At 49.0% G+C, this 12,394-nt stretch overlaps 1 protein-coding gene across 10 annotated transcripts in view; it reads right to left on the bottom strand.

Moving 5' to 3' along the window:
- Positions 1-12,394, bottom strand: part of FANCA (FA complementation group A) — a 49,789-nt gene that overhangs the window by 15,942 nt on the left and 21,453 nt on the right. For all 10 annotated transcript variants that reach the window (XM_057535002.1, XM_057535004.1, XM_057535006.1 and 7 more), the window contains 9 exons: positions 11,920-12,030; positions 10,982-11,077; positions 10,829-10,888; positions 9,946-10,034; positions 9,276-9,336; positions 9,137-9,186; positions 3,681-3,754; positions 2,269-2,382; positions 112-248 (listed from right to left, as the gene is read on the bottom strand). In XM_057535002.1, coding sequence (XP_057390985.1) covers positions 112-248; positions 2,269-2,382; positions 3,681-3,754; positions 9,137-9,186; positions 9,276-9,336; positions 9,946-10,034; positions 10,829-10,888; positions 10,982-11,077; positions 11,920-12,030 — 792 coding nt within the window. The remainder of the gene's footprint in view (positions 1-111; positions 249-2,268; positions 2,383-3,680; positions 3,755-9,136; positions 9,187-9,275; positions 9,337-9,945; positions 10,035-10,828; positions 10,889-10,981; positions 11,078-11,919; positions 12,031-12,394) is intronic.

Raw genomic sequence — 12,394 nt, 5'->3', positions numbered from 1 at the left:
ACGAGCAGCCTCTGCCACAACTTCCTCCCAAACACAGAGTCTGTACGCAAACGGCAGCACCGGCCCGAAACCCTCGACTCACATGTGGTCTCCCTGGCGCCCCACACTCACCCTCTGCTCCCACGGCCGCAGCTCGGGGGCCCGGACGCTGAGCTGAACCGGGGCCCCCTCGACGTCACTGTCATCCTCGCTGAGGCCCAGGGCGGAGCGGAGCTGTTCAGAGATCACTGCCATCTGAGCCGACAGCGCTGCAAGGCAGGGACCAGCGCCATGAGCAGGGGCGCCACCCACCACCTCAGGGGCCACACTCTCAACTGACCCTGGGGCCGCTCTCGTCCCCGTCTGGCCAGCAGTGGAACTTTTCTGCAGTGCAGGTGGCCAGGCTTCTCCGAGGGGCTGGCATAGCTCTTCACGTCACCAAGGCCCCAGTGTCTATACCCCGCGCCCCTCACCCGCCAGCCACCTCTGCACACACTGACGCCCGCTGCAGCCGCCCGGCCCTGCCTCGGCGGCTCTGCCAGCACAGGGATTCGCAGGCCTGGCTGGCTGACCGTCTTGCGGCAGCGCTGGGGCCCCACACGGGCCTCGACCTCCCCAAGAACCACGTGCTGCAGGAGCAGAGTTCGGAAGGGCCACGCTGGCCACGAGGGGACATCCTGGGCCCTCAGGATGACCACGGCGGAGGCAGAGCTAACAGTGCAGAGCTGGGGCTGCCGACCCTCCACCACAGGTGAAAATCTGTGCGTAACTTCTGACCCCAAGCTTAACTCCTCACAGCCTTCCGTGTATTTTGCATGTCATGTGAATCTACGTATATTTTATGCATTCACGACATACCTAATTTTCTCAATATTTCTAGGCAATGTGGTTTATCTGAAACTTTTTTTTTTTTTTAATTTTTTTTTTTAATGCTATTCTTGTCTGCCTACATTCTTTTTTTTTATTTATGTATGTATGTATGTATGTATGGCTTTGTTGGGTTTTCGTTTCTGTGCGAGGGCTTTCCTTAGTTGCGGCAAGCGGGGGCCACTCTTCATCGCGGTGCGCGGGCCTCTCACTATCGCGGCCTCTCTTGTTGCGGAGCACAGGCTCCAGACGCGCAGGCTCAGTAATTGTGGCTCACGGGCCGAGTTGCTCCGCGGCATGTGGGATCTTCCCAGACCAGGGCTCGAACCCGCGTGCCCTGCATTGGCAGGCAGACTCTCAACCACTGCGCCACCAGGGAAGCCCCTATCTGAAACTTTTGAAATTGTCATTTATCTTCAAAAATTTTCCAGTATATTTACTGAAAATAATCTGCACATACTGAGTAGACCCACACAGTTAAAAACTGTGTTGCGGACTTCCCTGGTGGCGCAGTGGTTAAGAATCTGCCTGCCAGTGCAGGGGACACGGGTTCGAGCCCTGGTCCAGGAAGATCCCACATGCCACGGAGCAACTAAGCCCCCGTGCGCCACAACTACTGAGCCTGAACTCTAGAGCCCGCGAGTCACAACTACTGAAGCCCGCGTGCCTAGAGCACGTGCTCTGCAACAAGAGAAGTCATCGCAATGAGAAGCCCGCGCACTGCAACGAAGAGTAGTCCCCGCTCGCCGCAACTAGAGAAAAGCCCACACGCAGCAATGAAGACCCAACGCAGCCAAAAATAAATAAATTTAAAAAAAACAACAAACTGTGTTGTTCAAGGGTCAACTGTATTTCCTCCGTGAGACTCTCATAGGAATTAAATGAATTCATGATAAATAAAAATCTAGTGAAGTTACTAGGTAAAAAGATGCCTCATGTATTTTAGTTTCTGCATTTAGCATAGCAAAAATCTAAAAACACTGGAACCTGTGGACCACTGTGGCCACGGAGCGCTTTGAACTGCTCATGCTTGTCCTCCAGACCCCCTCATAGGAAACAGTCCCAGAAGCAGAGGCTCAGCGCTGAAGAGCACAGCCACCCAGGAGTAAAGGAAGGAGAGAAGCCCCACAGCCAGCAACGCAGCTTTCCTCCTCTATGTCTCCTGTCCCACCGGGATGCCAAGTAGCAGAATATCCGTATTCTACCCAGACTTTGGGACAGCCTGAGTGTCAGAAAGGAGGCATGCTCCACACCCACCAGGCCGTGGTCGGGTGCACTACCAGATGCTCAACTGCAGGGAAAACGCACTGACCACTGCCACTATGGGCAACAGAGCAGCTACCAGCTCTGAGCACGTCAGGACTGGCCCGTGCACCCACGGACACACACTGCGGACGGCCCGACCCACAGCCCCGTCCTCACCATCGTGCTGGGGGGGATCTGTCACTGAGGCCCTGAGCTCTCGCAGGGCAGTCGTGAGCAGGCCCAGCGGCTCCTCCGCACAGCTGGGCTCCACCTCCCTTCGCGAGGCTGCATCTGAGAGACAGGAGGTAATTTTAACAATTAAGCAGGTTAGATCAGATAGGAAGCACACAGACCTGACGCTGTCCCTGGCTTCTCCCTGCAGAGGGCACACAGAGGACTGGGGCCCTACGAGGAGGGAAGTGAAACGCTCTCCCCCTGACGGCGGATGTTAATGTCCTATCAAAGTTAAAACATTCATAAGGAAGTTTAAGAAAAACCATGGTTCTATACACACTATCGCCACAAGTGTAAAAAGCAGGTATGTAATGAATAAAGACCAAATGCATGTGGAGGGAGGCTGGGCGGGGAGAGCAGAATTATGGACAGATGATGTTTCTCAAACAGTCCCTGTTTCTCAAACTTTTAAGTAACATTGTGATATTGTTCTTTACAACAGGATGTTAAGATCAGTATATTAGAGGGGATTACCAGTCCTCAACGTACATTTAATAGGTTTACTAAAAAATACTAGCCCTGTGAGATGCAGCATTAGAAAACATTCTAGAAGCCCCCAAAAGCAGGACCATGGGGTTAGGAAAGGAGGGCAAGGCCTCACTCAACGGTGGACACAGCCCTATGGCCCCCTTGGCATCCTGTCTGCAAGATGTTTCGATACTGGTCCAAACAGGTGTGGGTCTCCCTGGCTGTCAGAAACCGTGGAAGATTATGCAAGGAGGGTTCTGGCAGACAGAATTAGAAAACAGAGCTGCAGTCGCTCATGCAGCCTAACCGGCCTGCAGGCGTCAGAGGGATTGCCCAGCAAACAGCTGCACCATTTCAACACCGACAGACCAGGCCCTGTCCTGAGGGGATGGGGTGCGGACAGCCTACCCAGCTGCTCCAAGCACTGATGCACGCTTTCACACACTGGCCCAGGTCTACATCACTGTCCCCTAGAAGCAGAAAGATCCCCAACAGTCCAAACGGCCACAGAGCCATGGCAGACCCCCTACTAGGACACGGTGCAGAACAAACACCACGGGCCTCGGGCCTGGCTGGTCACCTGACTTTAAAGCTCGAATTCAGACGGGCAAACAGAAACCACATCACAACCTCAGCGGGGCACACAAAGATGAGAAATGGTCAAGTGGATTTTGTACTGCACGCGTGTTCAAGGAATGACGTCACAGGCAGCCCTCCTGGTGTCACAGCTGTCCCAGGGCTGGTGCTGGGCAGTCTCTGAAGCCACAGCTGTGGCCAGACCCAGCATGACAGAACCAGACCAGATGGCCAAGGTGCCACCGACACGTCTCGTGATCAGGGAAGTGGAGATGGGCACGTCTGGGGACCCAGCGACCCACTGACCTTACCTTCTGGCTTCTCTCTGACAGTGGAGCAGGCTTGGCGGTAGGTGGAGTATAAGGAGGGGGGAATTTTCTCCGCTCTGGATCAGAAGAAAACATGAAAATAGTCAACTAGGACTCGGATTAATTCTCAAGCTTACAATCCCAAAGACTATCATAAAACGGAAATATGCAACAGAGTAAATCTAAATAAATTATACAACACCCCACAGCATGACCCTGTGTTTAGGAAAAACATTGTCCATATGGACTTAAACGGTCCTGACTACTTCATACGTCCTATATAAACATCTACCAACAGTGGGTTTTGTTGTGTAGTGAGATTATAAATGATTTTCACTTCTCTCATTCAAGTTTTGGTAATTCCCAAATTTTAAAGGTGAACTTATATTACTTTTAATGAAAAATGCTAACTAGGAAAACATCCAATCAATGTCATTAAAAACACAAGTCCTGTGATGAGGACACGGGGCATCTGCAGGGCACGGCTGACGAGCTCTCATGGCACAGCAGCAAGTTCAAGAGCCACAGAGCATTGCCCCCCAACAGTGCTGCAAACCGTGACGACGAGATTCAAGCAGAAGAACAGAGACATGGCTGTGCTCCAGAGTGAGAATCCACACCAGCACTGGAGGGAGGCAGGGAACTTGGCTGGAGACTAGGAACTGAAGGCACGACCCACTGCCCTGGGGACTGGAAAGCCTTCAGTTTAAAAAACAGAAACCAATGCAAATAAAAAGAAAGAACAAATTCAAGGAAACGGAGAAATTCACAGAAAAGAAACTGTCCAGTCATCACTTTCATTAATATCTTCAGAGAGGTAAGACAAAACACTGCCGGGGCTTCCCTGGTGGCGCAGTGGTTGAGAATCTGCCTGCCAATGCAGGGGACACGGGTTCGAGCCCTGGTCTGGGAAGATCCCACATGCCACGGAGCAACTGGGCCCGTGAGCCACAATTGCTGAGCCTGCGCGTCTGGAGCCTGTGCTCCGCACCAAGAGAGGCCGCAACGGTGAGAGGCCCGCGCACCGCGATGAAGAGTGGTCCCCACTTGCCACAACTAGAGAAAGCCCTCGCACAGAAACGAAGACTCAACACAGTCATAAATAAAATAAATAAATAAATAAATAAATAAAAGACCGTGAATTTCTTAAAAAAAAAAACAAAACACTGCAGCTGTGAAACAAGAATGGACTGCTGGGGGCTTCCCTGGTGGTGCAGTGGTTAAGAATCTGCCTGCCAATGCAGCGGACATGGGTTCGAGCCCTGGTGTGGGAAGATCCCACGTGCCGCGGAGCAACTAAGCCCGTGCACCACAACTACTGAGTCTGCACTCTAGAGCCCACGAGCCACAACTACTGAGCCCAAGTGCCAATAACTACTGCAGCCCGCACGCCTAGAGCCCATGCTCTGCAACAAGAGAAGCCACCACAGTGAGAAGCCCGCACACAGCAACGAAGAGTAGCCCCGGCTCATCACTAGAGAAAGCCTGCGTGCAACAACAAAGACCCAACGCAGCCAATAAAAAAAAAATTAAGAAGCTATACCATGCAAATACCAAAAAAAAAAAAGCTGGTTTTAATAGCAGACAAAATAGAAATTAAAGTAAAAAGCCTAACAGAGACATTACATAATAACAAAGGGAAAAACATCCAGCAAGAGAAGCCTGTATTTTAACAATTTCGAACTTTCTTGCAACAAGACAAATCTGACAGAATTATAAGGAGAAACTGACAAAATCACAACCACCTCCACAATAAACTGATAAACCAAAGACACAGAAAACTATTCAGGATACAGAAAACTTGAGAATAAGCACAATTTAACAGACAGACCCTACAGTCCAAAACTGAAGGACATGTGTTGTTTTCAAGGATGCGCGGAATGTCTGCAAATTCCAAGCAAATTCTGAAAGGAAGTCTTGACAAGTAGAAAAAACTCCATACAAAGTGAATCATATTCTTTGCGAAAAATGCAATTAAATTGGAATTCAACAATAAAAACTCATGGGCAAATACCTAAATGTTTAAAAATTTTAAAAATTTACTTAAAACTAACTTACAAATTATGAGAAAATCATAGCACAATGGTTTGAGTATTTAGAACTGACCGACAGTGTAAGAACTACACATTGAAACTTTTGGAAGGCAGCTAAAGTGATATCTGCAGGTAAAATTTATTAAAATATGCCTGTTTTAAAACACAAGAAAAGTTATAAAACAATAAACCACCACTTTAAGAAGTTATAAAAAGAACAACATAGTAAACCCAAAGAAAACAAAAGGTAAATAATAAAGTTAAAATCTAAAAACAAATAGAAGATTTTTTTAAAAAACAGCAGGGAGGGGCTTCCCTGGTGGCACAGTGGTTGAGAATCCGCCTGCCAATGCAGGGGACACAGGTTCGAACCCTGGTCTGGGAGGATCCCACATGCCGCGGAGCAACTAAGCCCATGTGCCACAACTACCGAGCCTGTGCTCTAGAGCCCGAGAGCCACAACTACTGAGCCTGTATGCCACAACTACTGAAGCCCGCGCACCTAGAGCCCACGCTCCACAACAAGAGAAGCCACCGCAATGAGAAGCCTGCGCACCACAACGAAGAGTAGGCCCAGCTCGCCACAACCAGAGAAAAACCCACGTGCAGCAAGGAAAACCCAACGCAGCCAAAAATAAATAAATTTATTTTTTTTAAAAAACCCTCTTAAAAAAAAAAAAAAACCAGCAGAGAAGGGTTTTCTCTGGTGGTGCAGTGGTTAAGAATCCGCCTGCCAATGCAGGGGACATGGGTTCAAGCCCTGGTCCGGGAAGATCCCACATGCCGCAGAGCAGCTAAACCCATGCACCACAACTACTGAGCCTGAACTCTAGAGCCCGCAAGCCACAACTACTGAGCCCACGTGCCACAACTACTGCAGCCCACATGCCTAGAGCCCGTGCTCCGCAGCAGGAGAGGCCACCTCAATGAGAAGCCCCCACTCGCCACAACTAGAGAAAAGCCCATGCGCAGCAGCAAAGACCCAATGCAGCCAAAAATAAAAATAAATAAAATAAATAAATTTATTTAAAAAACCCAAAACAGCAGGAAGGACACAATATAAAAGACTGGTTATGTGATAAAATTAATAAAACAGACAAGTCTTTAAGTAATGAATGAGTCATAAAAAAAGGCAAAATTAACACTAGCATGAAAAAAATTTTAAGAAGGGATGAAAAGTACAGATGTGATTTAAAAATTTTTAAATCACAATAGAATATCATGAAAAATGATACATCAATAGATTTTCAAACTGAGATGAAATGGACAATTTTCTAGAAGTATATATGAAAGCTAACTCGAGAATAAAAAACCTGACTAAACCGATAACCATTCAAGAAACTGAGTCAGCAGCCAAAAGTCTTGCCTCCACAAAGACACCATGAACAGATGATTTTGCAGCCAGATTTTACCAAACCTTAAGGGACACATGATCCCTGTGTGACACAAACTATTTCAGGGGACAGGAAAGAGGGAAGGCTGCCTGGTTCGTTCTATGAGGAACCAAATACCTAATGGCAAAGCAGCCAAGGTGAGTCTAACAGAATGAGACACAGATGCAAGAATCCTAAATAAAGTATCAGTAAACCAAATTCAGCAGTTTATAAAACAAAAAACTGTTACCAATTAGGGGGTATTCCAGGAACGCAAAGACAGTGGAAAAACCTATCAATGTAATTATCACATGGCCGATGACAGGAGAACAGCACAATCATCTCAAGGGATGCCAAAAAAAAGCATGAATTCCTGCTAAAAGTCCTTAGCAAATTCACAGAGGGAACTCTTTTAATATGGTAAGGAGCATATACATATATATATATACACACACATATATAAAACTACAGCAAATAGAATTAATGGTAAAACTCTAGAAGCAGTCCTATTTCAGCCAGGAACAAGACATGAGGCCAGCTTTCACTTCTACGATTGCTCATTATACTAAAATCCTACCCAACACAGTGACAAACACTGAGAGGCATAATAATCTGACAGGAGGAGGCAAACTTGATCTTGTGGATGGCATGACTGCATAGAAAATCTCACCACCCACTGGGAGTAAGTTCAACAGTTAATGGAAACAAGGGCACCTATACCTCAGCAACAGCCAATGAAGAAGACAGAAAAGAACATGCAGTTCACAACAAAAACTAGGTACCGAGTAGCAAGGCTGACAAAAATTTACAAGAGTTTTATGAAGAAAAACCACAAAACACTAGTAAAAGACCTGAAAAAACAAAGACGTACTATGTTCCTGGAAGGAAAAACTCAGTACCATAATAAAGCCAAATATCCTCAAATTAATCTATAAAATCAATGAAATTGCACTCAAAATTTTAAAGTTTTCATGGAGATATAGCCAAGGATGTTCACTGAAGCACTGTTAACAAAGCATAAAAGTGGAAGTAACCTAAGGGTCCAACTCCAGGATGGTAAGTTAATCTATTTATTCCGTAGGCATGTGGCCTGCACCCTGGGGTGTGCGATGTGGCAGTTTGCAGACACAACAGAATTCCACACAGCATTAAACCAACCAGAGCACACGACCAACGGGGGGAGTGAAAATGCAAGTCACAGAACAACACACACTGCTATCAAATCCACTTTGAAAACACACAAGACCACACTGTGTGGTGTGTTTGTGTGTGGACATAATTTACAGTTATAAACATATAAAACAAAAGGATAAAAAATAGAGGAAAACTTTATGCACCAACTTCAGGATAATGATTTTCTTGGAGGAAAAGGGGAGGGGATCAGAGACCTGGGGTAAGATGTATCTGGACTATTTCAAGAAAAAAAAGGAAAGATAGCAAAAATATTAATGTGAATGGGGCATAGGGGTGTTTTTTTTACTGGTCTCTTTACTTTTGGAATATCTTATGCCAAAAATAAATAAAAGTAAGGATCCCAGAGAATGACCTAATCATAAGATGAAAAAGCTTATTTTTACTTTCTAGGCCCTTTATCTTTTCAATCTTCTCACAGGACCCATCACTTCACATAAGACACTGGAAAACAGGGTTTATAGTTTTCTGTTTCTGCCACCTCTCTGCTCCTGGAGGTCCTCAGTGTGAGCCGGGGGACGGGACCCCCGTTCTACACGTGGTCTCCACTCTCCCCAAATCATCACAGTGGGAGGCTTTCACCTCTCCCTTTTCCTTCTTTCCTTAAATTCTCCTCCTTTCCCAATGATTATGTAGCAAAAACACTATTTTCTTTAATTCTCAGACTAATCATCCTAAAAGTTCATTGAAAAATGTTGTTGTGATATTCAGAATCAAAGAAATTTTCTTTTTAACATTTTAACTAATTTTGAGCCAACTTTTTATAAGCAAAGCATACATGTGACAAAACACATTTCTCTACAGAAGAGCCACAGCTCCTTGCGCTGTTAAGCCCCCAGATGAGCCGCGCTGCCATGCGTACCTCCTCAGGGACTCTATGAGAACGGCCCGGGAATCAGGGACCCTCGGGAGCTGAGAGGGAAGACAGGACTTGGGTGAGACGCCGACAGGGACCCCCTCTCTGCCGACCCGGCCCCACGTTCACGGCGATGTGTACTGACCACTCGCGGTGTGAGCAGGGCGGGGAGAAAGTGGGACAGGTAGTAGGACCTCCGGAATATGCTGCAACAGAAAAGGCCAGGCTCAGGGGTGCCCCACCTCGACCAGAGGACCCTCAGTCCACGTCCAGGGCCGTCCCTGCAGGCCAGAGCGTGGGCCACGTGCTGTCACGTTTCAAGGCTATGACACTGTATCACGTTTTCAAGTATTCTTTCCCACTGTTTTGGGACACTTCACACAAAGGGAACTCTGTGCTGGTGACCACCTGCACCCAGAGAGTCTGGAGGATTCCAGATGCATGACCCTGGAACCTGGGTTCATCCGCGGCCACGAGGTTGACCGTGGGAGCTGGAAGCTGTGCGCGTTTCTCAGAGGCAAAGCCTTAAGAAAGCTACCCCACAGCTACCCCGTACTGGTAGCAACCAGAATTCAACGTGTTTTGGCGTCACACCAAATTCAACAAAATTTTGCTATTCAACTCCCTGTGCTGGCTTCACACGGTCACCGTTGAAGCATGAACAAGAAAAGTCATCGTGGCCAAAGGGAGGGCCTGTTCTGGTCCCTCTGAACAGCCTGTGCTATGGGGCACCTCGGCTTTCTGCAAGGGAGCTCATGTCACAGCAGGGGCTCGGCAGCACCTGCCCACCAGCCCTTCAGGCAGCGTAACCCCACCTGGCCTCCAGGACGGCGGCGGGAATCTTCCCCGTGTGTTCAAACACCATGATGGCCTTCTCAACATCCTGGGACGTTTGGCGGTGGGGCTGGCTCCAAGCGGGGAGGACGGAAAAGAACAGAAGATTTAAAAGAAAAGGCAGGAGCAGAGCAGGGCCACGGTTCTGTGGTCGGGCGATAGGCATGACAGAGTAAGCGGACATGCAGACAAACTCCCTGATACCAGCAAAACCACAAGGAGGGATCAACTGCTGCCCCGGCCCCAGAGAGCTCAGCACCTCCGGGAAGCCACAGCCACCCCCAGGCTCCATGTGTCTGTGCCCTCCACCCTGCTTCCTGCTGCCCTTCTGGCAGAGACAAGGATTCCAATGCAAGATTTTCAGGTGGGAAGGTGCCAAGACCTAATTTTTGAGATTTAAAAAAATTATGAAATGGCAACTTGTGAACAGCAATAAATCTTAAATAGAAAACTATGTTAAATATTTTAAAGTATTCGCCTAACAGTCCAACAGGAAGGGCTCTCCAGAGACTCGCAACTTTGAAGTAAAAGTGTCTTAGGAAAGCACACACACACCCCATACGGCCATCCGACATTTGGTCTACATAAATATAGTTCACACTTTTTTCTGTAATTCCTAGAAAAACATGACACCGCCCTTCCCAACTGTTTTACAGACCACTTTGTCCGTGAAACCACGGGAAGGGGGACCTACTGGAAGAAGCATCCCTGTAAAAGGTGACCCTTGCTGCTGCTCTGAACAGTGTGGATACGACAGGACAAGCACTGGAGCACAGCTCACCCCGGCTGCCGCACACGCACTGGGGCCCAGACAGGAAAGGCTCAGACACGCAGAGACGCTCAGCGACGAGCCCAGGACGTTACCTCGGTGACGTCCCCAGCTGAAGACAAATCCTCATAGAGCCCCATGTTTTCTATAGAAACCTGCAAAGACACGGGCGCATGTGAGGACCCAGACAGGCACTGGCCTCCGCGCAGAGAGAGGAGGAGCAGGCAGCAGGGGAGGCTGGGACTCGCCTTGAGGTCGGCCAGGCGCGTCCTGGCCAGCGCCACGTAGTCGGTGAGGAGGGCGCGGTACTTGCTGGGAACCAGCGGTGGGTGGAGGACGTGCACCTGCGGGCAGAGGGCGGAGCAGGTCCATCAGCCCATGAGCTGTCCTGACTTTCTGGGGGAGACACTCGTACTGACGGCAACAAAGTTGAAGAATTAGCCAAAGACCCCAGGGGGGTCTGGAGTTGGGGCAGACGGAGTCCTGGGTGAGCGTCTCTGCACGGGGCCGGGAGGGGCAGCAGGTGCCCTGCCCCAGAGCCGGCCCCGCCCACACACACGCAGCCCTCCTCCCCTTGGAGGGAGGCGTCGGGGCCCCAGGGGCAGCAGGGACTGAGCTGCACGGGGAGACCGGACTCCAGGCTGCGTGAGTTACGTCACATGTATCCTTTGAAATAAAATACGCATTTCTTAATTAAAAAAAGAAGGTGAGATTCCTTTTCCAAGTGCCCTACCCCTCAAAGCAAATGCTGGTTATGTCATCTGATTACAAAAGAAAGCTCACTGCAAGGCACTTTCTAATTATGAGACTAATGTACATGGTGATAAAGAACGCAAACTGGAGCGTGAAGTCTTCCACTCCCAGAAGGCACGTCCACAGCCACTGGGGCATATTCTTCCAGATCCTTCTCCTTCAATATAAAAATATATCATTTTTAAAAACCAAACATGGGACCCAGGACACGCACTGGCCTCAGTGTCCGTGGTATGGGGACCCCTTTCTATGCAGGCACCAGGCCCCCTTCGCTCACTCACCAGCTCCTAGGACCACACGCGGCTGGTTTCTGGGCATTTACTGTAAGAAACATGCCTCCCCAGGAGTGCACCGACACCCCAGGGTGGCGTTTGCATTCTGTGACTGTCACTTGCGGGGCTGCCCTGAGCCGAACGTGCCGCCGGCCTCTCACCTGCAGGTACCGGGGGGCCTCGAAGGGCACGAGGTCAGACAGGAACTTGAAGAGGAAGACCAGCGCCTTCTTGCTGCAGCTGTGGAAGCCCCTTGCGCTCCCGAAGGCGGCCTGTGGGGAGGATGGGCATGAGGCGGGGGCGACAGGAGGACCTGCCGTGGGGTGGCCATGGCTACATCCCGGCTTCAAAAACAGCAGAAAAAGGGAAGCAAAGCCACTTCAGTTCATTTGTCTTTAGGACGACATGGCTGTGGCCTAGCTAAACAGATGGACTGAAAATACATTTAAAAAATTAAAAATATATTGCTGTAGAAAATGGTAAATATGGTGCCTTTCTATGAACGTTAGAGACAGGATTTGTTAACCACCCTGCGAGAGTCCCTTCCTCACAGGTGAATTCATTCCACTCCAGCCCCAAGCCCGTCTGAGTGGACGAGATCCCTGCAGGGGTGGGGCCTCGGGCAAAGTGCCCAGG

The sequence above is a fragment of the Balaenoptera acutorostrata genome, chromosome 19 (assembly GCF_949987535.1).
Source record: "Balaenoptera acutorostrata chromosome 19, mBalAcu1.1, whole genome shotgun sequence".
Lineage (NCBI taxonomy): Eukaryota > Metazoa > Chordata > Mammalia > Artiodactyla > Balaenopteridae > Balaenoptera > Balaenoptera acutorostrata.
Note: the sequence above shows the minus strand (reverse complement) of the source record. Positions and strands in the feature narration are given on the sequence as shown.